The 25445-nt window shown below is 40.5% G+C and overlaps 2 protein-coding genes across 4 annotated transcripts in view; both read right to left on the bottom strand.

The window, feature by feature from the left end:
* LOC145981962 (guanine nucleotide exchange factor DBS-like) overlaps nucleotides 1-25445 on the bottom strand; it is a 531521-nt gene that overhangs the window by 460076 nt on the left and 46000 nt on the right. For all 3 annotated transcript variants that reach the window (XM_083115466.1, XM_083115465.1, XM_083115467.1), the window contains exon 2: nucleotides 16957-17405. In XM_083115466.1, coding sequence (XP_082971592.1) covers nucleotides 16957-17359 — 403 coding nt within the window. In that variant the 5' untranslated portion in view covers nucleotides 17360-17405. The remainder of the gene's footprint in view (nucleotides 1-16956; nucleotides 17406-25445) is intronic.
* On the bottom strand, nucleotides 23987-24514 carry LOC145981920 (uncharacterized). The gene has a single exon (XM_083115416.1). The coding sequence runs from the start codon at nucleotides 24512-24514 to the stop codon at nucleotides 23987-23989; it is 528 nt and encodes a 175-aa protein (XP_082971542.1).

Here is a 25445-nt window from a genome sequence, read left to right on the forward strand (position 1 = left end):
TTTTGAACTGTAAATGCACATAGAATATAAGCATTGAATTCACCTTCTACCTTCACAAGACACATTGGCCTGAAAATTGTATGGACTTTCATTACGTAATCTAAATCCCTCATAAAAATTTCCTTGACAAAATGTCCAAAACTCAATATTATAATATGGTAGATTGATTGAGCTTAGTGACGTGTTAAAAAATCCTGACGTAGGGAAAAATCCTGACATGATGGAAAGAAATATATGTAATTTAAAATACTTCTAGAATCACCTATTGGTTTGTAAACAACTTAAATTTTACTTGTATAAATTTCTTATGTTGCCTTCTGTAATAGGTGTAATGGAATGGCGAGTATGAAAATTTTGATTGTGAAATTTTGAAAAATTCTGACGTGATGGGGAAAATGGATGTCATGTGCGTAATCAGCAATAAAATACTTCCAGGATCACCTATTGGTTTACAAACAACCTAAATTTCACTTGCATACATGTATTTTGTTGCGTTCTGTAATAGGTGTGATGTAATGGCGAGTATGAAAATTTTGATTGTGAAGTTATGAAAAATACTCACGTGATGGGGAAAATGGATGTCGTGTGTGTGATCAGCAATCAAAATACTTCCAGAATCGCCTATTGGTTTGTAAATAACCTAAATTTCACTTGCAATACATGTATTTTGTTGCGTTCTGTAATAGGTGTATTGTAATGGCGAATATGAGAATGTAAGGTCGTGTAATCACCAACCCATCTTCTACACCTAAAAGGGTATCCTTGTGGCTTTCGTGACAGCAAACTGATGAATGAGAGACTCAAAGACAATTTCTTGCAGGACAAAGATGTTGATTTCAAACATCATTATCTCCCCACTTCACTTTCAATTTTTGGCATTCAAAATGTTTAAATTCCTTTCTTCCAGAAACAACTGTTTATACCCAAGCACTATACCTGACCTTTGAAAATAGGGTTATGATGTAAAGGGGTTATTTAAACGCTAGAAACTGCTTCCTTCTGCCTTCTTTCATGAAATAAGCAAATGAAAGGACTTGACATGTTGTTTTATTTCGCTATTATCACAATATTAAGTAATTTTAAAGGTTTTTTGTCACCTTTGCCCCTTCAGTGCCTCATTTTTGTGCGCCCCCTAGGGTATAGAGTAGGATAGCCTAGTGGCAATCCCACCCTGTTGGAAGCGAATACCAATCCTTCTGGGATGCTCGACTTTCAGAACATTCCCAATTCACTGATCTTCCAGGACGAGATAGAAGATAAACTCACAACCTGGACTGTTGATGCACCAACCAGTCTGTACCAGTGTTTCCAACTTCAGGTTTGGTGTCATTCTCTAGCTTCCTCTAAAGAATCATCTTGGTAAGTACGAAGATGTCTTCCAAGTATGGGCAATCCAGTCTTTGTGCAGCTGTCCTATGCCAACAGTCCGTGTATATTTATTACTGTTGTCTACTTGTACGAGTGAAAGTCAAAAATTATCCGCACTTTCACCATAACTTTCTTCAGGTTATACACACTGCCTTCAGCGCTCGCATGCTGAAAGGTGGTACTTTTGTGGTTACGTGACAGAGGTTTCATCATCATGATCGCTCAATTTTTGTTTCTTTTGTAACAGAGTACACATGGCCGCTCTGCTGACAGTGTGCACCGCTTTCAGTACAATACGAGGACAGTGCTCTACCGCGTAGAAGTGTGTATGAGTGGATAGAGAGGTTAAAAATTGCCGAACAAGCGTGAAGCTCAAAGCAGGAGCAGGACGCCCATCAACCTCCACCACCGACGGGAAGATTCAACAAGCTCGAGAGATGATTCTGACAAACCGACGGGTCACAGTCGATGAGGTGGCATATTCTGTGCAAATTTGTCATCTGTGGCGTGCCCAAGGGGTATGTTGGTGGGGGTATATAACCTCCCCTTTTGTCCCAGTATTCCTAAAGAAAGAACATCAAAGGCAGGATAAGATGATAGAATGAGGACCGACTACTGGCTCCTTTCTAACATTCTGGGTACGCCATTGTTATAGATAGGTCTTTTCTACTCTTACGGCGGGCGCTCTATATGCTGACAAGGGAAGTGGGGAGCGGGGAATACGCAGCAGGCCAACCAGACAACAGCGGTGGCGCCGAGAGTTACGACGTCGCGGGAGGAAGTGTTTCGCGCACCTCGTTCTACAGGCTGCTGCGTTTCTTATCGCGCTGGATTGGCCGCTTCCCTTGCCAGCATATAGAGCGCCCGCCGCAAGACTGGAAAGGAGCTATAGCAATGGTTTACTCTGTTACAAAATAAAGAAAATAGAGCGATGAAGATGAAGCCTTGGCCACGTAACCACAAAAGTACCACCTTTCAGCATGCGAGCGCTGAAGGCAGTGTAGCCAACCTAAAGAAAGTTATGGTGAAAGTGCGGATAATTTTTGACTTGCCCTAGTAGCTTGGCCGTGAGAGATCGGGCAGGATTACAGAGCGAATCACGTTCCACCCATGAGTACTTGCTACTATTCAACAACAATACCCTAAATTGTACAAATCTCAGGTAACGAAAACAGTAAACGTCATAACAAGAGTTCAGAAACGAATCAACGTATGAAATTGCTATTTCATGTTCATAAAATATACCTGATGTGGTATTACCTATACGTGAGAGTAGTAGATCGCTTACAGAGATACCTGCTAAATTAAGTGATCACACAATCAATATTGTAATAAACAAACACCAAATTCCATAGAAACAACACAATAGTAAGCCATATCGGTTTTCTCTTTTATGTTGTTCTTTCAAACGTAAGTTTCACATTGTAGAAATGGCTGCCATCTTTCAACAGAAAGTACAACTAACGTCACTTGCATATCCTCGAAACTAAGAACAACGTTTCCCGGTCTTTACGTCTTAGTCACAAAAACATTTCACTTTCTAATGGTGGCGGAATTGTCTGAAAGGTACACTTGCATGAGAAAAAATACAATCAGATGTTCCTTACTGATAATCCCGGAAGTCTTTTTATGATTTCTGTATAGGTCTCAGAGAGGCTTTGTAGGGAAAATAACAGATGTCACTGAAGGAAGATTTTTCGTTACGATGTACATTTGTTTTGTTGATTCTTTACGAACAATGAAGTTTTATTTAAGAAGTAGGGTTTGCAATATGTATTAAACTGTTCGTTTGTACAGTAACCGGAAATAGAAATGGGATACCTAGATCTTGAAATATTAGTTTTCCTGCAAGGCGTTATGTGTGCTACTTAACTCTATGGCCAGACCCGTAGCCAGGATTTTATTTCAGGGAGGTGGGGCTCATCCCAGCCGCCATCTAAAGACGAAAAAGTGGGGGGGGGGGGTTGAGGCCCTGAAGATGAATTTCTCAGTATATTACAACTTATTATACAAGATATTTAATCCTGCTAAGGAAAAAAATTAATTACCACTGTGCACTAATTATATATTAGTAGGATTTCGGAGGCTTCAGCCCGTGAACCGCCCCCCTGGCGATAAGTGGATATTAATAGCAAATTTTCAATGGGAACTTCTAACACTTCTAACATACATACCAAGGCCGCGGTGGCTCAGTCGGTAACGCGTCTGACTACCATGCTAAAGGTCCCGGGTTCGATCCCCGGCCGGTTCAAATCCGGGAACTTTTCTAACGTTGGAAGAGGCCCCGGCGCCCACCCAGTGTCGAATAACATGGGTACCTGGGGGAAACCCTGGGGGGTAAAGGCGGTTAGGGGCGTGATGCTGATCACACCACCCCCACTCACGACCGGATCAAGAAAGTGTGGGGCGTTACCCCCACACCCCCTATACGCCACTTTACCTTTACTTCTAACACCGCCGTAGAGTTAGGCAACAGACATAACACATAATTAAACTTGCATGCGTTATTATTGCTGTTGTTGGTATTATAGCGCAAAGAAGGGCCAAATAGAATTAACAGTACAGGAATTGAACACAGAAAAACTGTCTTCATACATAGTCACATCATATTGTTTGAAATAAAAAAAAATCTAGATGACGAGGTATCCCTTGACCCATTTAGCATTTGAAGTTTTTGAGGCATGTCACCCTCACTCTCCCCAGCGGGGTACGCCAGACGTTCAAACTACTCCCTCTGGACTCGTCACAAACGGTTTCATGATATGGTACCGATAGTTTGTATAATTTACTATCCGTTTCGAAACAATTAATCTGTTACGAAATTACAGAGACATCCTGTATAATGTGCGTGTAAGGGAGGGAGATAGAGATAGAGATAGAGAGAGAGAGAGAGAGAGAGAAAGAGAGTTGAAGAGAAAAAGAGAGGGAAGAAGAGGGATGGAGGGAGGAAGATAGAGAGATAGCAGTGGCGCAAATACAGAGGGGTAGGGGAGGCAATGCCCCCCCTCAACCTTCGACGGAAGTAAATTCTAGGGGGTCAAGGGGGGGCAAACGTTGACGGCCAAGGGCACCTTGAATAAACTTTAAATGCGTACACAATTTAGTGTTAGCATGTTGCATATGTATTTTTATTATTTTATGTCGCTTCATGTTGCATGTGTGTAAGACGTACGTATCTTGTACATGAATGTTATGCATGTTATGTACAAAAATAATTGTTATATCTTTGGAATCACTCATTTTCTGCCATTCAAATATACAGTTTGTCTGCTTGTTTTCCATTATTAGCTAATGTGAAATTGAACGTGTTGAAAAATATTTCAAATCGTTTGTTTCAAACAAATGCTTTAGCATCGACTTCTACCCCGTTTTTCCTTAATTTATGAGGATAATAACGTCTTTGATACTACTACTACTACCACCACCACTAGAAATAATAATAATAATAATAATAATAATACCACCATTGTTGTTGTTGTTGTTATTATTATTGATTCGTTTATCCTGATACTTGCCCCCAGACAAAAATTCGTGGTTGCTCCTCTGAGAGAGAGAGAGAGAGAGAGAGAGAGAGAGAGAGAGAGAGAGAGAGAGAGAGAGAGAGAGAGAGAGAGAGAGAGAGAGAGAGAGAGAGAGAGAGAGAGAGAGAGAGAGAGAGAAATTGGCTGAAATCGTAATAGAAACCATGATTTGAGTGTGGGAGAATTCACACCGAAGAGGCACGGCAAGATGCACGTGTCACATGTCGCTTACGTGTCTCTCGGACTGGTCTATTTTCTCAATACCGTACATCACGTCGCCTCAGTTTGCTGTTCGCGTATGCGCAGTGAATGCTTCACTCCAACGAGCTATGTTTAGATTCTAGAAGAGAGCCCAACCGGAGGTCTTACAATGTATTTGAAGCTCAAATTTGTTGATATAATAAAGTATCGATATGTACAATGTTTTGAAAATGTTTTAAGATTTAAACACAACGTTCTTTTCGCTTTATCAAGTTTTTTGATGCAGTTATAGGCTGTAATTTGCCTTCAACATCGTGAAAAGAGGCCGTGTTTTCGCCAATTACTACGTGACTGCTTTTATTTGAAAAGCCAGCATATGGAGGCACTTTAGTCCAAAATAGTTCAGTCAACATGGTAAAATACTCTAGTGCATTGTTTCTCAACCGCCGGGCAGCGACCCGATACCGTGCCCTCGTATCAACTACACTGAGCTGCGAAATGTTCTACTGAAAGTGGTTGACAACTATCATAATTCCAATATCATATTTGACTTGTGAGTTTTCGTTTTTTAATTAAAATAGTTAGAATGTATTAGTTGAATATTTAAAGAACCACTCCTTATATACTTATATACCCCCTGTACATTTTATGCTCAAATATACTTATCAGGACTCGACGTACAGTTTAAAGTGGGACCCGCACCACTATGTGCCTCCACCGGTTATCGAATCCGGGATCACTTCATTACAAGGAGACGACGTTACCACTACGTCATCCATATTTTTATATTTGTCAACAATGCTACACACGTAATCAAACTATTATTTATTTATTTATTTCGTCTTCTTTTACATGGCGAAGTTAAGGCTGTGAAGCCTTTTCTTCCACTTGACCATGTTTACAAAAAAAATTGAATATGAAATAATTAAAATATTGAAAAAAGAAAGAAAAAATATAAAAATTACAGATAAATAAAAAATACAATGAAAAATTACATATAAGAAAGGTAATCTAACCTATAGATACGGGCACACACACTCACACTCACAGATACATATTTTTGCCCTTACACACGTACAAGCAAATACATAACACTACATTTACTTAGGCACAGTCCAATATTACACATACTTAAAACACAGTCCAAAACGATATACTTTGACGATAATTCATCTTAACTATTACGCTAAATAATTTTTGTGCCTTACGTCCTTCTATCACTCTCTGCACCCGCCATATTATTAGGGAAATCAAACATTTAATTTTCATTGTATAATATGTGTAACTTTAACAATTTTTTGAATGTCACAATTGAGGAAGAGACATGAATTTCAGGTGGCAACTTGTTCCAAAGGCCTGCTGAGGTAACAGTAAAATAATTTGCATAAAAGTTGGATTTGTGGAGTGATTATGATTATGCTAGAATTTATCTATCAATATTTAATTTCATGGGTACATGTTAATTCACGCATAAAATCTTAAATACTGTAAAGTTCGATTCCCGGTGAAGGCATATAGTGGTTCGGATCCCACTTTAAACTGTAGGTTCAGTCCCGATTAGCCTTTCTGTGCATAAAGTGGACTTAAAAAACAAACTCAATCAATCAATCAACTGAATTAAATACTGTAAAGATTTACGAGAAAAATTCTTGGGCTAAGAACATTGACTTAAAAAAAAATACCGGGACATGGTTTCAAGAAGCTTGAGAACCATTTCTCTAGTGTTTAGGTATTCGCTTCATTCAGGCTGGAAAGTTTCGTATACAGTTTGAGGTCAGTGTATATTATTTCTCAGTTTTCTCATGCACAACATGCCTCTCCCGAGATTCAATAACTTTCACAAATTTTACAATTCGATTTAGATGTAACAATGTCTATTGTTACGTTTTTTTCGGGTGACTAATAAACTGATTAATTGAATTATATCGGTACCGTCATGCGAACTGAGCAAAGAAACAAGTGTCGCGTGTCTCTTTGGTGTGAATTTTCCATGAGAGTTGAAGCTCGACGTTACAAGTTCACAGGTCCTTCACATTACTGGAATACAGCGGAAGAAAGACACTAATTCCGGCATGAAAAAAGCATGCTATACAGTGAATGCTCGGGAAAAGAGATTAATGTAGGAAAGCTAATGGTTTAATAGAATATAAATTATCTTAATATTTTCCTTTGGCCATAGTTACTAATAAGAATTATGTAACAGGCTCAGTGACCAAGTGCGTTAATTGGTCGAGATTCAATCTTGCTACCGAAGTTCTCAGGTTTGAGTCCTGGACTGGGTGTTCTTTGTATCCCTTCATCAATTTCATCTAATCATCATTTACCCGCACAGTAGCGATTAGCCAAAAGTAGCAGAAAGGCGACGTATACTAAAAACTGTGGTGTGTTTGGAAAGAATGAGAAACGAGGAAGTGTTGATTGATTTGCTTTATTTTACTTCGCTTCTTGCGCCTCTTTTGACTAATTTTACGAAGATTGGGATGAGTAATGATATGATGAAATTGATGAATAGGCACTCGCAAACATCCATCCTGGCGTCGTAGCGCGATGTACTAACCAGTCCGCCACGGGGAGCGGCAAACGAGGAAGTGTAAGCGTCAGCATGAGTAAGAATGCAGTGTGGTGCAAGGGCAAGGTGTGGTGCTAAAGGTGTTGACGTAGAGAGGTGAATGGTCGAAGGTTTGGAGGAAAGGAGAAGACGAGAGTGAGAGAGTTCGATTATCGATTGATTGATTTGTATATTATGTGCACTTCAGCACATAAGCTATTTCGACCCGTCACGTTATACAGGGATAAACCCCTTAACTAAGGGCAGGCCCCCCCAAAAAAGGTATCTTAAAAGTTCCTTAGTAAATTTTTAAAACTAATTTATTCATTCACAACTAAATAAGGGTCGTCAGAACAACCGTGAAAGGAATTAAGCGCGAAAATTAATGTTTCGCGGTTGTTCCTTTCGCGCTTATTCCTTCAGGGTTATTTCGTTGCGTTTAATACGTTTCGCGCTTAATCTTTTCGCTCTTATTCCGTTCGCGCTTATGCAGTTTCGCTCTAATTCCGATCGCGCTTAATCTGTTTCGCAATTTTTCCTTTCGTGCTTAACCGGTTTTCAATTTTAGTTTCGCGATTAATCAATTTCGCTGTTGTTCCTTTCGCGCTTATTCCGGTGTTCAATTTTGGTTTCGCGTTTAATTCGTGTCGCTCTAATTCCATTCGCGCTTAATCCGTTTCGCGGTTTTTTCTTTCGCGCTTGTTCCGGATTTCAATTTTAGTTTCGCGATTAATCCTTTTCGCGGCTGTTGCTCTCGCGCTTTTTCCAGTGTTCAATTTTGGTTTAGCGATTAATCCGTTTCGAGGTTGATCCTTTCGCGCTTATTCCGGTGTTCAATTCTGGTCTCGCGATTAATCCGTTTCGCGGTTGTTCCATCGCGTTTATTCCGTTCGAGCTTAATCCGTTTCGCGGTTAATCTTGTCGCGCTTGTTCCTTCACGTTTATTCCGTTCGCGCTTGTTCTCTTTCGCTCTTGTTCCTTTCGCTATTAATTCTGTATTACATTTCTCGGTTGTGCTCTTTCGCGCTTATTCCGTTTCGCGCTTATTTCGTTTCGCGCTTATTCCGTTTCGTGCTTATTCCGTTTCGCGCTTATTCCGTTTCGCGCTTAATCCCTTTCCGTTGACTGTCTGCGATAACTAAAATATCCTTACCTAGCTGTAAAAGAGGCACTCAGCCCACACAAGGACAAAACACAGGACAACACAACTCCACATATGATTATCCTGGCTATGGATAGGCGCCAGAGCCTCGTTTGCTTGCAAGAAGCAGTTATCGGGATGTACTACATGGAAGTGGGAGTTCGATTAGAGACAGAAATGAGGGAGCATCGAGAGCAGAAGGAAGCCCAGCTAAATCTTAGCCAACCTAGCACTTAAACTTGCGTCTGTCTGTGGTTGTATTTATTACTATGGGAATAAATGGGTGTTTTATAATTCGTTTGCATAAATTCATCGCCGTTTATTCATTCCTTTTGCCAAGAATGAACGACCGCCGAACACACCCAATTACCTCTCACAGCCCTTCCTAATTTCTAGGAAGGTGAGGGAATACAAATAATAATAATGATAGTAATCCACTATTAGTAGCAATATTAACAAAGTACAACAATAGTACTAATAGCAGTGTTCATTTATCGCCTTCTAAAAGATAGTGGATTTCGTCTAACTCTTGGTTAGAGTTCGCATGAACCTACAACCAGCACGAATGAACCTCAACCAGCGCGGATGAACCTACAACCAGTGCGGATGAACCTACAGCTAGATACGGATGAACCTACAGCTAGATACGGATGAACCTACAGCTAGTACGGATGAACCTACAGCTAGTACGGATGAACCTACAGCTAGTACGGATGAACCTACAGCTAGTGCGATGAACCTACAAACAGCGTACGTGAACGTACAACCAGTTTTATGAACGAGTTTTGAAAGAAAATTCTTTCGTTTACAATAACTTTGCACATATTTCCAATTCTGGAAAAGTACACACTCTGCTATTACAGTATATTGTATTGCATACTAAAATTACCATGGATACGAATCTCTCGGCTTTTGGACATTTCTGAGTTCCCCTCTCCATCACTTGAACGTGACTTGTATTTATGCTATTGGTGTGGTCTCTACATAGCGAATCGCGACGGATCACGTAAAATACCGTAAATCGTGTGTTGCGCTTAAAATGTATGTGTTCGTGCGGCGAATTTTCCTGTAAGTTTTTTTTTAACGGAAGGGAATTTAAAAGATCACCTCACGTACGTCGATTTTTCTTCCTCCCACTAGCAGTAAGTCAACCGGCGAAATAGTGCGTTAAATGTTGTACTTTTATTAAAATGTGAATGAATGCGTTCTATGCCATGTGCTAACTAGACCATTATTCACCTCTTGCTTTTACGCACTTCAAAATATTAACATTTATCTCTTAACGCTCTTCGCGTAGGCACAACAGGTCGAGGCATTAAATATAATCATGCGTTTGAATCGTTGAACTGGGAAAAGTGTCTTGTGTTAATATTTACAATCATGACCAATTTTCTCCTGAGTGTCGAACAAAATACAAAGGAATTTTCGTAATTAGTGGAAAAATACACTACCTTTGTTTCACGATTGTCACGTGTTTTTGTCTATATTTTACCTTTCAGATACACATGAAAGCGTAAACACGAGGTTCTATGTCACACACGAGATGTCTCTCTTTGAATGAGTTTGAATTACTACTAAATTATGTAATATATGTAAACAACATGTCGACCAGGATAGAATTAAAAACGGGCTTTTTAAAATTAAATAGAATCCTACGTTTGAATCGTTGAGTTAGGACAAATGGGTTGTACTCATCTTTACAATCCCGAACAATATTATTCTGAGTGTCGAACAAAATATATATAATACTTTCGTAGTTAGTGGGAAAATACACTACTTTTGTTTTGCAAAGGGTCACGTGTTTTTGTCTACATTCTTTCACATACACGTGGAAACTTGAACGTTAGGTTCCATGTCACACACGAGATGTCACTCTTTTGGTAAGTTTAAATTACTACTAAATTATCTTATTCTACGCATAATACTTATCCTTTCGGTATTAATTTTTATTTTAAATATTACTTTTCACAATACTGTATGTAATTTTATCCACGATCCTACTGCATTTCATCTTCAGTTGGCACATTGCTTCCTCTCTCCAAAACCATTTGTTTACTGGTTTATTTATTTAGAGATATGTACGACGCTACTGGTAATATATTTTCAGTTGATTTAATAATTATTATTATTATATTAAATAGACGTAATTTGTACGACAAGATATCAAAATATTATAATTCACATTGCTACTATATACAGGATGAGGCAGAAACAATTAGATTTAAATTTGGCGCCACGCCGACATGTTTGCAGGTGGCGTGGTGAAACGCACATCCCTGAGTAGAGTGATTTAAAGCCTTTAGTCGTCATGTAACGTTGGTTGGAAGTGCATCGAGCGTTTGCTGGATAAGGTCTTTGGAAATAATGAATCCGCTACTGTAACGAAGCGTGGTTTAAGAAGACAATTTGATATCCGAAGGAATGGAAGGGTTCCGATATGACAAACAATATTGAATTGGGTTACACAATTCAAGACTACTGCATCCAATGTCAGCAAGAGATCACCTGGTCGCTCTCGAACTGTAAGAACACCGGAAAATGTGCGCCGAGTGGCCTCGTAGCGCGCTGTGCTAACCACTGCGCAGACCCAGGTGGTATACAACCCACTCGTATACAAGCATCTAGAACCTATTTACGAACCGAACAAGTCAGGTTATGTTACAGGTCAGAAGGGCCTCTATGACGGCGTAGTGGTAACGTCGTCGTCTTCTAATCGAGGGGTCCCGAGTTCGACACATTGCACAGTGGTTCGGATCCCACTTAAAACTGTAAATCCAGTGACGGTTAGCTCATATGTGCATAAAGTGGACTTAAAACAAAAATTGAAATCCAAAAAAATCCAGTTACAGGTCACATCACTTTAGACCACTGAAGATGAGATTTCAACGGTTTTCCCCTAGAAAATACTAGGTTGGCAACATCAGACAAGGGAAGGAATTAAAGATCCCATCTGTCCTCTACTTATCTTCTTCGTCACGATTAACCTAACGATACGTATAGGCGAAATTGAATAAATACTCTACAGCAAGGAAATTTAAAAGAATCTTAATTCAGTCTTTCAAGAGTGCGTGCTAGTAACGACGTTGCCTTGTAATCAAGGGGTTCTGGGTTCGATACCCGGTGGGTGCACATAGTGGTTCGGATCTCACTCTAAACTGTAGGTTGAGTCCCAATTAGTCTATCTGTGAATAAGTGTAAACTTAAAATAAAACTCAAATAAAATAAAATCTGTCAAGGGCCATAGTATCGTAAACGCAAAAAAAAAGGTAAAGTGTTCCCCTGTGCATGGCACCACGCCATGAAGGCATATAGGGGGTGTGGGGGTAACGCACCACACTTTCTTGATCCGGTCGTGAGTGGGGTGATGTGATCAGCATCACGCCCCTGACCGCCTTTACCCCCCAGGGTTTTCCCCCAGGTACCCATGTTATTCGACGCTGGGTGGGCGCCGGGGCCGCTTCCATCGTTAGAAAAGTTCCCGGATTTGAACCGGCCGGGGATCGAACCCGGGACCTTTAGCATGGTAGTCAGACGCGTTACTGACTGAGCCACCGCGGCCTTCGTAAACGCAAGGCCATCAAAATACGCTGGTGCCACATGTGGGAAAAGTAAAGTGAGAGAGGAACAATCGTCGCACACTGTGTGGGAATGTCAACCGGGCTGCGATGCCTACTTCGAGGGGCACACCAACCTCTCTCCGGGGCACTTTTGTGTCATCCTAACCTTTCGAGCAAATACTGTCATATTGTATCACATGGATTACAAAGACCAACTCTACAAAGAGATCTTTCATTTAAACCTCCGAACACACGGCTTGTGCTACGACGTGGCAACAACGCCAACTTTTGCCATACGCCTAATTTCATGGTCGTGTCTATAGAATACTTTTACCCTACTCCAAAAGCATATAATATATTAGCATATCCTTATTTTCGGCAAGCCGTTTTACCAGTTCTGTAAAGCTAGGTTGCAGACACATAAGGCGTTCGAAGTTCAATGCCCATGTCCTCGTCACCACTTGATAAAGACACGAAAGTTGCAAAAACTTTTTATCCATACAATGACAGCTCCGAAGGAAATAAGTGAGCGATTGAAACAAAACTAGAGATCGCCGATGACGGTATCATAAAACTCTGGTTCAATGCTCTAACTTACACGGAAACCCGGTAAAAGAGTTCATCTTACGAATTCTCGGCAGAATAGCGTGTCTATCCTCTTGAAATTCATTTCTGCTTTTGAAAAACTTCCTGGCATTTCTTTTGAATATCATATAGTCCCTTGCTCAAGTACATATTCAAAGCTTCACTATACAGTAACTGGTGCTAAAGAAACCAGTGGCGAGGCGTGACGTTTTTACGTAGTCATCGCAAGTTTTGCCGAATGTCAGGATCGATAATTCAATATTTCTCTGCTATGAACGACAAGGTCATTGCCTTTTCAAATATAAATGCTCACTACAATAACATACGAGGATAAAAGACAAGTTAAGCTGTCCCATACGATAAAGATTATGAAATCTGATTAAATCTCCTGTAGAGTTAGGCAACGCACAGAACGCTTTGCAGGGAAGCAGGTATTTCAGGATCTAGGTGTCACATTTTCATTGCTGGTGACTGTACATAAACTCGAACCTCCTTATTTTCGCGGCGAATTTATGAATGATTGTGTTGTAGAATTCTTCATTTCCTCCAAGAGATCTTTCTCGATAAATAATAAGACCAAACTGTACATCCAATCTTCTCCGTGCATTGATCTTTTAGAAGTATAAATTCCCTTGATAGAAGAAAAAATTATCTCAACTGATATTGTTGTAGCTGCAAATTAATTTAGCCAAACGGAAAACTTCCTTAAAATGTTTGTCTAAATGTCCTTCTATCGAAAATGTTGCGAGTTTTCATGGGGGATATATCGTGGAATGCTGCAGTTCTTTAAAACACAATCAGTTAATTTCTAAGCTCTTTTAAATCAAAAAGATTTGGATAAACAAATTGAAAATCGGCAAGCAGATGTTCAGGAAAATTGTTCGTTTACAAATATGATTTGAATCTTTTGAATTTAAAAGATAAAAAAGACAATGAACGACGAAAAACGCCAAATTTCGTGACATCACGGCAAATTAAAGCCTTGTCTCTTTGTTTAGGCAATAAAACTTTGCTGGCTTCACATTTCGAGTGACGTGATTGCCGAGATCAGCCGAACGCTACCGAACGTAGTCGATGTGCGCTCAACTCGGCGATGCCTTCGCCCAGCTAAGAGCATTGCACTCAATAGGAAACGTAGCGGGAGGTTGTGTATGCGAGTACTACTGGCTCTCATTTTGATGCGCTATGTTTAGAGATATCCTTGCGTATTTCTAGCTCTTTCACGCTGTCACTTGACTAATTTCGCACAAATATGCGAATATTCTCACTTGTTATTTTTATCTCCCGATGCAATAAGAGGGGGGGGGGGGTTGTTCGAGCCTTAAGGTAAAAATACATGCATGGTAAAAGATTAACAAAACAACGCCTATCATATTTCAAGCACTGCTTGGAATTGATGATATTACGATATATCGTCCGTAAGATGTCACAACTAACCGAAAGACAATATATTATCTTATAAGTAAAATTTCGCTGATACATATTATCTTGTTCTATGTCACATATAAGATATTATATTGTCTTCCCAACCATTATCATAATTCGCAGCGATTAGTTGCAATTGGAACAACTAAATCTGATTCTCAGTCAGAGCATTATTGTTGAGAAGAACGGTGCAACATAAAGTCCCCCCCCCACACACACACACACAGAATGGGCACATCATATTGTATAGATGAGGTGTCATATAAACTACCAATAAAGACAAAACTTTTGTAAGACTTTAAGCCCGTCCCTAATTATTACGTAATGCAATTCATAAAATATAACCGAGCTTATAAATATCAAGGTGGCGATATCGATGTCTCATATCGTCGAGATAATGTTCCTTTATAACTTCGCTATAAAGTAAAAAAAGTAAAGTGCTCCCCTGTGCTTAACACCACGCCATGAAGGCGTATAGGGGGTGTGGGGACATGGTACAAATCTGAAGAGATGTTGAAAATTTATTCTGAAACATGAATTAGTGAAAAGTAGTAAACTAAGTGCCCAAGGATGAAATTTAATTGTCTACACATGACATTTGCTTGAATGGAATATTTTACAATTCAAGTGGGAATCTGTTGCTTGCAATAGAAATATTTCGTTGTCTTCCACAAGGAAGTGGACTGTCAAAACAGGAAAGTTTCTTGCACGAAATGGAAATGTTATTCTCTAAAGTAGGCGATGGCAAATTTTAATCTTCAAGAAGGGAATTTTATTTACAAAACGAGTTGCTTTTGTCCAAAACGGGGAAATGAGAAGGTTTTCTTTGGACCAAACCATAGCTATCAGAGCAGCAACCGTTTTTACATAGACCTTTCGGATTTCCGTCTCAGTAAGATAAAATAGCCATTGATACTACTACTTATTATTTTTATTACACGATTTCTTCAGATGAAGGGGGAAGAAAGGGAAATTTTTCCCTTGCGTAAGGAAATTGTGCCCTTGCATTGTGGCAACACTGATTTGGACGTCTTCAACGACACAGGAAAGCGACAGGAAGGAACACGCGTTTGCTAATTCGGACAGTAAGACAAACAGCCACTGATACAACAACTACTTATACTACTGCTAATTATTATTATTATTATTATTATTATTATTATTATTATTATTATGTGATTTCTTCAGATGAAAGGGAAAATTGTAGGAAAATGGGAAATTTTACACTTGCGGAGAAATAAATTCAATAAATAACCGGAAAAGTAGTATAAAAAATCTAACATACTACCGTGATTGTTATATGTTTGTTATTTTGTGAAGGCATCTGTAAGCTAGTAATAGCTGGGGATGGCACGCCTGCCTCGCGCACGGGGCTCTGGGAAACAGTTACTAAAGATGGCGGCACCATTACAGGAGTGCTTTAAGCTGGAGCAGCAAAATGTCGTGAGATTTTTGTTGAGTGAAGGCGTGGAATCGATAGAAATTTATCGTCGCATGACATTTCAGTACGGTGACAACTGTATGAGTCGATCACAAGTGTACGAGTGGGCTGAGAAGTTCAAATAGGGCCAGTGTTGAAGAATCTCCGCGTCCAGGTCGCTCTGTCACTGCAGTCACGGAAAGCAAACATTGCTCAAGTGGAGGATTTGATACCGGAGATGATTTGCCTCTCTTTCCTTGCCGTTACTTCATACGTACAATGCCCAGAGGTCATAATGTAAACAGTACCACCTACTCCAACCTTTTGCGCGAAAAACTGAAACCAGCCATTGTGGACAGACGACGTAGTCTGGTGTGCTTTTGCTCCATGACAATGCGAGACCCCACACTGCCAGTGTTACATTGTCTACCATCGAGGACCTAAAGTTTGAGTGCTTATCCTCCATATTCACCCGATCTAGCACCACCTTTGGCCCACTGAAAATGCACTAAGTGGATCGAGGGTCCAGAATGACCACGAAATCCAGTCAGCGGTACATGACTGGTTACGCACGCGTCCAAAAGATTTTTTCCCCTGTGGAGTCAATGCCCTTATCAAGCGCTGGCGTAGGTGCATTGAACTAAAGGGGAGATACTATGTTGAGCATAGTACTGTAGTTCTTTTGGTAACTGTAATAAATATTTGTTAGAACATATTTCCGGTTATATATTGAATGAGCCTTGTATTTTACCCTTGCAGAGCGAAATCTTACCCTTGCGGAGGGAAATGTTGTCCTCGAATTGTGGCAACACTGATTCGGACGCCTTCAACTGCACAGGATAGCGACGAGAAAAAACACTCTTGCTGATTCGAACACGGTCTCAGTAAGAGAAACAGCCTCTGGTACTATTACTACTTACTAATATTATTATTATTATTATTATTTTTATTATATGTGATTTATTCAGATGAAGAGGGAAATTGTATGACATGGGGAAATTTTACCCCTAAAGAGGGACATTGTGTCCTTAAACGACACGAAATGAACCCTTGGAGGGAAATTTTGCGCTTATATTGTGGCAACACTGATTCGGACACTTTCAACGGCACAGGAAAGCGTCGGGCAAGAACACAACGACGTGCTTGCAGATTCGGACACGGGTTCAGAAAGAGAGGAAACAAGTACTCACCGGCTATGTCGTCACAGCTGGAACTGGGCTGCATCCCGCTGGCCTCGCAGCAGGCGGGGAGAGAGCGCCTGTGGGGGGCGTCCGAGGGAGGGGACTCCGACTCCGACGCCGTGCTGACGGTGGAAATCCCGCTCCGGCTCCTCTTCAGGCTCAGGTTGAACGGGAGCCTCCTGTTGGGAAGATCGAACCTCAGCACCCGGCGGTACTGCTGCTGCTGCTGTTGCACCGGCACCGCCTGCGGCTGCTGAGGCTGGTGGCTGGTCTCGTAGTTGTGGTTCTGGTGCTGCTGGTTCAGCTCCATGGCTTGCGCGGCGCGCTGCTTGAAGTGCTCCAGGAAGGTGTCGATCTGGTTCTCGATGTCGTGGGGGGTGGGAGGCATTGGAATCCGCCGCCTGCTCTGCATCCTGCCGCAAGGGGGAGTCCCGAGGCGCACTCTTCTACCCGCAAAACTGAAACAAGCAGAAAAAACAATTAAAATCACACTAGATTTTGGCACACACTGTTAAAAGTCAGCAAAAAAAATGCAGGTTCGTTCAGGATATAGTCATACCGAAGCACTGTTCTACCATCTCTTACCTTATTAAAATAAATAGGGGAACTTCAAGGGGTGCGTCCACATACTTTCAGCGGTATACACTTGACGCCCTGTTGCCTATGAATACATACCAGTGAGTCTGGTTTCAACTAATTTTGGTTCCCCGTTTTCCTAGTTGTTCTCCATTTATTTAAATACTAGCAGATTACCGGGTGTTGCCAGTTTATTTATTTATCCCAATCTTGTATTAGACAGGAAAATAATGAATTCTAACTATAGTGTAAAATGTAACTAATTTTAAATGTGATCGTGAATGTCACCAATTAGCTTAGCGACTCCGAAAACCATGGATTCGACACTAATCTAGGTCATTTCTGGCATTTTATTTTTCACCCCCACCCATGCCGATAGGTGATGAACTTGGAGTTGAACCACATTGGGAGTGTCACGAAAACTATGGATTCCATTTGTAACAGCCTGAATGTTAGACAACCCGAGAAACACTATCGTTGTGCGGATTGCATAGAGTCACGGATGTCTGTTTGTGCGGAATTTAATATCGGTGGTTCTTGATTATTTTTAGATGTCACCCCTTCCAACCACCACCTCTAGGGGAGCCAGGGGTGTCTTACCCCCACAGTATTTCTTTCCAGGTTCCAAAGTGATACGCGTACCAAGTTTGGTTGAAATTGCTCCAGGCGTTCGAGAGTTGTTGCTGAACAAACAAACACACACATACATCCATTTTTATATAGAGAGAAATTAGTTACAATGTAATACAATGACATAATGAAAAATATAAAGTAATATAGTCCATATAGTATGAGATGGTAAAATTGTATACCTGTATCCAGAACAAACTTTTTCTGAAATCAAGAAAATGGTTATTTATTATTTTATGATATTTAAGATGAGCGTTTCGTTATTAGTAGTTATGAGTTGGTGTTCAGTAGAAGTTATTACTGAATCTAATTACTCCCTCTGTCCCATAATTATTGTCCGGTATGCCAAAATGGTAACTTTTTATTTAGGTTCTTTTGGATACTTGATCGGCCAATTTGTACTGATCCTTGAATAATAACGTTGTATGACACATTCCCGTGTTTCATTTACTTCTTCTGTATACACCAATGTCACAGTTTGAATATCGTACAATTATTATGGGACAAAAAACAAAAGTGTACCGGACAATAATTATGGGACATAAGGGAGTATTTAATTAATATAAATTTTTATTTATGAATTATATTTATTGTCCTCAAGAATTTGTGTTTGGAGAGATAGCATTTTGTCTTAATTATAGTGATCGTATTTGCATTTAAATCTAAATTATTAATGAATTATAGTATTTTAAAATTATGATATTGTTAGATTATAATGTTGTGTATTTTGTGTTTTGACACTTCGTGTATTATTTATATTAGAGTTATGACTTCTGATATTACACTTATGTTTTTTACCTATGTGGAAATTGTAGTGCAATGATAGTGGTACGATCGTAGGTTTTAGCTCTTGTATCATCTTGTCGAGAGCGTTGTGTACTAGACTTACAGTCTCTGGAAGGAATGCTCCAGGGTCTAGTCCTGGCCAAGTGTCTTTGCATTTGCCTATTCATCAATTTCATCTAACCATCAATCTCAGAGAAACATAAAATAAGATTAGAACAAAAGAAAGGATGAATAACGTTTCGAATCTAGATATTACATGCACTTGGTAGACAAAACTTGCAAACACTATTTCCGTATCTGGACCAATGCAGAGATTGCAGAGAGATTTATGTCAGATTGCAGAAACTGCAACCAGGAAGTAAGAAAAAGGCACAACACAATGGACAGTGGTAACCAGATCGCATCGCACACCCTGGAAAACGTCCAGCAAAAATTGCGTCATAACGTTAAGATTTCTTACAGCAAGACGCAGCAGAAAAACTTAAAGGAATCTGCATCCAAGCCTGTCCGTTATTTTCCTTGGCTCCCCACAGGGTGCAATCCTACCCATTCCCTTGGATGAATTCCAAAGCAACAGGAAGTCCCAACCCCTTCGATAAAGAGCCAAGAATAATGAAAGTCTACGAGTGTGGCTTTATAGGGCGATCGATACATGTCTTGAGGATGCAATACTTATCCCGTGGAGGATGAGATGTAAGGGGACAGATTGAAGTACCAGAGGAGAGGTCATCGTATTGTCAGAAGAACACTTGCTAGTCCAATATTCAAGACTTTGAGGCAACAATATAAAGAGGATAGAACACAATTATGTAGACAATTAATACATAGCTTTTATGAATTTGCAATGCCATCTAATAGCTTCTATTATATTGCATTTGCCCAGAACAGTATTACATAATTTAGAACTGTAGAATTTGTATTCATGTCCAGATATTATTAGAAAAATTAAATCAAGAAGACTTAGGTGGACAAGCCATGTGGCAATATACCCAAACAAGGATTTGATTGATTGTTTGATTGATTGAGTTCGTGTTTTAATTTTACTTTATGCACATTAAGGCTAATCGGGACTAGACCTAGAGTTTAAAGTGGGATCTGAACCACTATGTGCCTCCACTGGGAAGAAAACCCGGGAGATATTGGATTCGAATTCCGATGAAGGTACATGGTGGTTCGGAGCTCACTTTAACAAGGGAGAGTCAAATTAAACCCTTAATTTGTTCTTGTTTCTTGTCTAGTAGATTTCTGTGTGTAGGGTCGCACATGTTTCCTGCATTTTAGCACAGACATATTGCTAATCTACCTAATCTGGCCATAAATACTGTTACACACTATTTCGTGAATAAATTGAATATGGTTTCAGATTTTTAAATGTTATTTTAGTATGTTACACTTACATATATTACACGCAAATAGCACCAATCAGTTTTCAAAATGTCCACTTTTCGCCCTCACACAGGCTCGAAGTCTCCCTGGCCAGGCATCTATTACAGCACGGATGGTTTTGATGGGAAAGTCTGCCCCTGCTGCTATCAAGAAGCGCTTTTAATTTCAATTATAGGGTGCCTCTTCTTGCAGACAGTCCCCTCTAGCTCTGGGCACAGTCTGTAGTCCAAGGTACTGAGATCATGGCTATCAGATGGTCAATCAAAAGTGGAGATGAAATCGAGTACACTGGTCTCCAGTCACCGTCGCGTCATCCTTACCTTATGAGCTGGGGCAGAATATTTCTTGAACATCCAGGATTCATTGTGAAACATTATTTGGTTCAACAGTGTCACGAGAGGGTCCAGAACACTTTCCACATACACTTTCGCACGGCTGTTATGCCCTTTCTCAAACATGAGGCCTGGTGGAACTCTCATAGCTCACCCCCCACTAAACCATGACTGACGAGGGATGGTGATATCTCTGATTTTTGGGAACTCTCTCTCTCACAAACCTCGAGAGTTTGAAGCATACACCCTTTCATTTTCGCGATTAAAACTTTATTCAGTGGTGAACAATTTCTTATCAGTGAAGAGAATCCTGCAATGCCCATTGGCAACGTACCGCTGTAGGAGCCGTCTCGATTTCAGTTCCCTCTGCTTCTCATTTGTGTCGTCAGGAAATTTCCAGTACTCCACCGGTAAGTTCCAATTCCAAGGTCTTCATTAAGTACACTGAACATGGATTGTTGTGAAATGTTCAGCTCCTGTGCCATTATCACTTGCTTCCGGATGGGATTTCGGCGGATGCGAGGGATCACTGCTTTAACACCCGCAGCTGTGCTCACGGTGTGAAGTCGACCAACTCTTGGGCGATCTTTCATGCTACAAGTCTCAGAGAATCTCTGGATTGTCTGATACACAAACCTTTTGCTGATCTTCGGGATTTTAGGAGCTGGAAAATCTCAGTGAGTGACTTCCCAACCATATGCAGAGCAATTACGGCTACTCTGTTTTCATAAGAAGATACACGCTTGCTCTTTCACAGCTGAACACACAATTGTCAGGAGTGAACTTCAGCACAAGCATGGCTCATGAGCCTGACTACCGGATGTACAGTCTAAGCCGAAAGTTTGTAACAGTATTTATGGCCAGACTAGGTACATATGTTTTCAACTTAGAGTTGGTGCCGTTATACCTTAAGAAGAATGAGTCTTTGGGGTCCACGTGCAGTCACTTATGAGCCACTGCGAAGGCCTTTCCACCCATCTGCCTGCGAACTGAGGCCATTGTCTTACTTTCTCCTCCATTAGTAAAGTTGCTCGTGTGGTAAGGATGCACACAGATATTGCATTATCATTTGTCTAGAAATTTCTGTAACTTTTAGGCTGACAGAAGGCAAGAAATTAGTCCTCTTCATTGCATAGGAGGCGCTATCTTTAAAATAACCAAAAATGACGTTTTGAAGCTCACTTGATTAATGTTGCAGCCATGAGGTCGTTTTGTAAATAACAGTTGAAACCTCATGTAAGTTTGAGCTGTATAGAGTCTGCGCTACAATTTTTATTGCACTTTTAAGGTTTTCATTTGATTCGTGCTGTCCCGGTTAGCCTGCCTGTGTATAAATTTACTCGTTCCCTTGCTTAACCACAGACCTGTTTGAGATCATCCATTTGGCAGAAACATCTTCTGTGCCATTCCATTTTGCATCACCCTTAGTCCGTTCGTGCGTCATGCGTTGTAATTCCCTGGCAGTTCGAGGCCCATGGAACCAGCGAGGCGAATTACAGTCAGCCTGCCGTGCATGCAACCCATTTAACACTGCAGGTGAGTGGGTTGCATATGCTCCAGGATACTTCGATGTCTAACAGTCAAAGGTCATGGAAAGAAGTTGTGAAAGGGAATCTGTCTCCTTTTCAGACGCAACGAAGAAATTGAAACTTTGGGTGCGTCAGCACTTAGGCTATTTTGCACCCGTCACATTATGCGGAGCACAGCCTCTTGCCGTAGCTAATATCAACATCTATCTCTGAGAATAAAAATCTCCTTACTTAGGTTAAAAACTGAGGATGTAAGGGGGCATTCAGAACACATAAGGATAAAACACAGGACAACATATACACAGCCCTACAGAGAATTATACTGGCCGTACGTTCAGTCGCCAGAGCATCGTTAATCTGCAAAATGCAGTCCGGGGTGTACTACGTGGAAGTTGAATTTGACATTTGGATGTACTAGATGGAAGTGAGTTTGACATTTGGGTGTACTACGTGGAAGTGAGGTTGACATTTGGGTGTACTACATGGAAGTGAAGTTGACATTTGGGTATACTACGTGGAAGGGTCACCCCTTACACCCCTCCTTATTATTTGATTAAAAAGATATTGTTCAAAATTGATTGTGACGAAACTTATGAGCTGGTCAAAAATTGGAGTAACTATACTTTTTGAATCCTTAAATGGTAATGTGTAGTTTGACAGAACGCGGTTTAATTTCGTTGGTCAGCAATTTTGTATACTATCAACTGCCACAGCGTCCAGCTTCTCACGTACTCCATGACAGTCAGTTGGGCTACGTGGGCTTTTATTATGGGCCCTCACATACAAGATATAGCGCGTCTACATTGCCTAGTCTGTCAGATACAACTTTATCACTTGGGTTAAAATACTGGCCTCTCTTTAAGAAGATTTATTTTTAATTTTAATTGGATGATTGACTGATTGAATTAGGTTATTTTCTGTCGCTGTTCTTCCACTTTTGATTAATCGCGACGATGAAGATGAGTAATGAAATTGATGAAGGGACATTCACAAGGAACACTTATGGCAAGGCCGGGATTCGAACCCACGTCCCTGGTGTTGTAGCACGCGCTGTGTTAAATACTCCACGATGGTTTCACAGGTATTTACAATTCCTGGAATTAATTTCAATAATAATTTTTTATCCATATATTATATAAAAATCAGTTTAGTAAAAATGCTTCTGAACTTTAAAAAAATAGATAAAGATAAATGTTCAACAATAAATGAGGCTCATACGATCATCTGAATCAGAAACCATTACTCATCTTAGAGGAAAACCTTTGTCAAACCAACAGTAGATTTACCAAGACACCCAGTGCATCTGCACTGATTGAAGTATCTTGGATGGACTACACGAGATCTTTGCATATTCTAGCAACCTGACCGGGTCCATTGCTCTCACTGTCTGTAGATACCTTCCACGTATCAACATGAAAGAAAACTAGCATCTCTGGGTATGACGCCATATTGTCTATCTTACCATAGGGCTGGAACAACGGATATAGAGACAAATTCGCATATGATATAAGTCCTTTAATTCACTTGGTATTGTATAATAATTAAATATGTTTGCACACTGAAGAAATACAAAAAGGCCCACATCCGATAGGCTAGTTGAAATGTTCTCCCGCTGCCGCGAGCCGACATGCACCATGCCGTGCGTTCGAATCAAGCTCCCAGAATTCCCAGTTCTTGCAAGAAGCTCCCAGCGGGAGTAAAGTAAAAACAAGTGAGGAGCGGAAAGCAATATACTATTTACAATCTTCAACATTCTCCCCCCCGTTGGAATGCGCAGCATCCAAATTAAATCATGAAAGTTCAATTGATCTTCCCATCTGGAAGAGGTACAATCTTACAGAGAGCCCTTCGGTACACTCCATCCTTGGTGCGAACCACGGCTACACGAACTAAATTGTCTTTCCCTGGAAACACTTCTTCTATAATGCCCATTTTCCAAGATAATGGGGGTAGGTTGTCTTCTTTCAGAAGCACAAGTAGTCCTGGTTGCAGGTTGGGCTGCGTGGTTGTCCACTTCTGACGTTGTTGCATACCATGAAGATAATCTCGGGACCAGTTTCTCCAAATCCTTTGTTGAAACTGTTGAACTCGTTGCCACCTGGAAAGTCTATTTTCCTTGAGATCACTTAAGTCTGGTTGAGGAAAGGAAGTTAGTGGACCACCAATAAGAAAGTGGCCTGGAGTGAGGTAATTAAATTCTTCATGAGAGTCAGGTAAGGATGTAAGAGGCCGAGAGTTTAAGCAAGCTTCGATTTGGCACAAAAGAGTTGACAGCTCTTCGTATGTCAGTACAGCATTCTTGGCGACTCTACGAAGATGGTACTTCATGGATCTTATGGCGCTTTCCCAGACACCACCGAATGTTGGGCTACGTGGAGGTGAATTTTTCCACTGAAAGTTTTCTTGTGCTGCATACCTTTGAATGTTTTCACTGAATCCTTGCGATTGAAATAGCAATTGAAGTTTCTGAAGTTCGTTCTTCGCTCCTTGAAATGTTGTGGCATTATCGCTGATAATGGTGGAACACTTGCCTCGTCTTGCTGTAAAGCGTCGCAATGCTGCTATGAAAGCTTCAGAAGTAACGTCTGTTACTAGCTCAAGATGTATTGCTCTCGTGGCTAGGCACGTAAAAAGAGCTATGTAGCATTTCTTTGTGATTTTACTCCTGATTGACCCTACTTTGATGACGTATGGTCCGGCATAGTCTATGCCCACATGATTAAATGCCTTGCTAGGTGTAACTCTGATGGATGGGAGCTGTCCCATTAGCTGATGTGCCGCGGATGTCTTCAAACGATAACAAGTTAAACACTGATGAATGATTTGCTTAATAACTTGTCGTATTCTAGGAATCCAGTACCTTTCTCGAATGGATGAGATTAACAATTGAGGTGCTGCGTGAATCAATCGTTCATGCTCTGATGCAATTAGCAGTCGGGCGAAGTGACTTTTTGGATGCAAAATGATTTGATGCTTGCTGCTGAATTCCAAGTTGCTATTTTCTAGCCTACCTCCGACACGAAGAATTCCCTGATTATCCAGAAAGGGGTGTAAGTCCTTGAGGATACTTTTGTTGGATACTTGCTCTTTGGCAGTGAGATCATTTATCTCTCGATGAAAGAACGAAATTTGTGTCATAACGACGCACGTTTGAGTGGCATCTTCAATGTCAATTGAAGTAAGTGGATCGGATTGTTTGTTACTTGCATTTTTACAATTGCGAATGAATCTTTTACAGAGCGCTACAATCCTTAACAAT

The sequence above is a fragment of the Lepisma saccharinum genome, chromosome 30, assembly GCF_977018435.1.
Source record: "Lepisma saccharinum chromosome 30, izLepSacc3.1, whole genome shotgun sequence".
Taxonomy (NCBI): domain Eukaryota; kingdom Metazoa; phylum Arthropoda; class Insecta; order Zygentoma; family Lepismatidae; genus Lepisma; species Lepisma saccharinum.

What these genes read in the sequence shown, in the direction of transcription:
- LOC145981920 (XM_083115416.1), bottom strand. Translation starts at nt 24,514, where the DNA reads ATGAAGTACCATCTTCGTAGAGTCGCCAAGAATGCTGTACTGACATAC.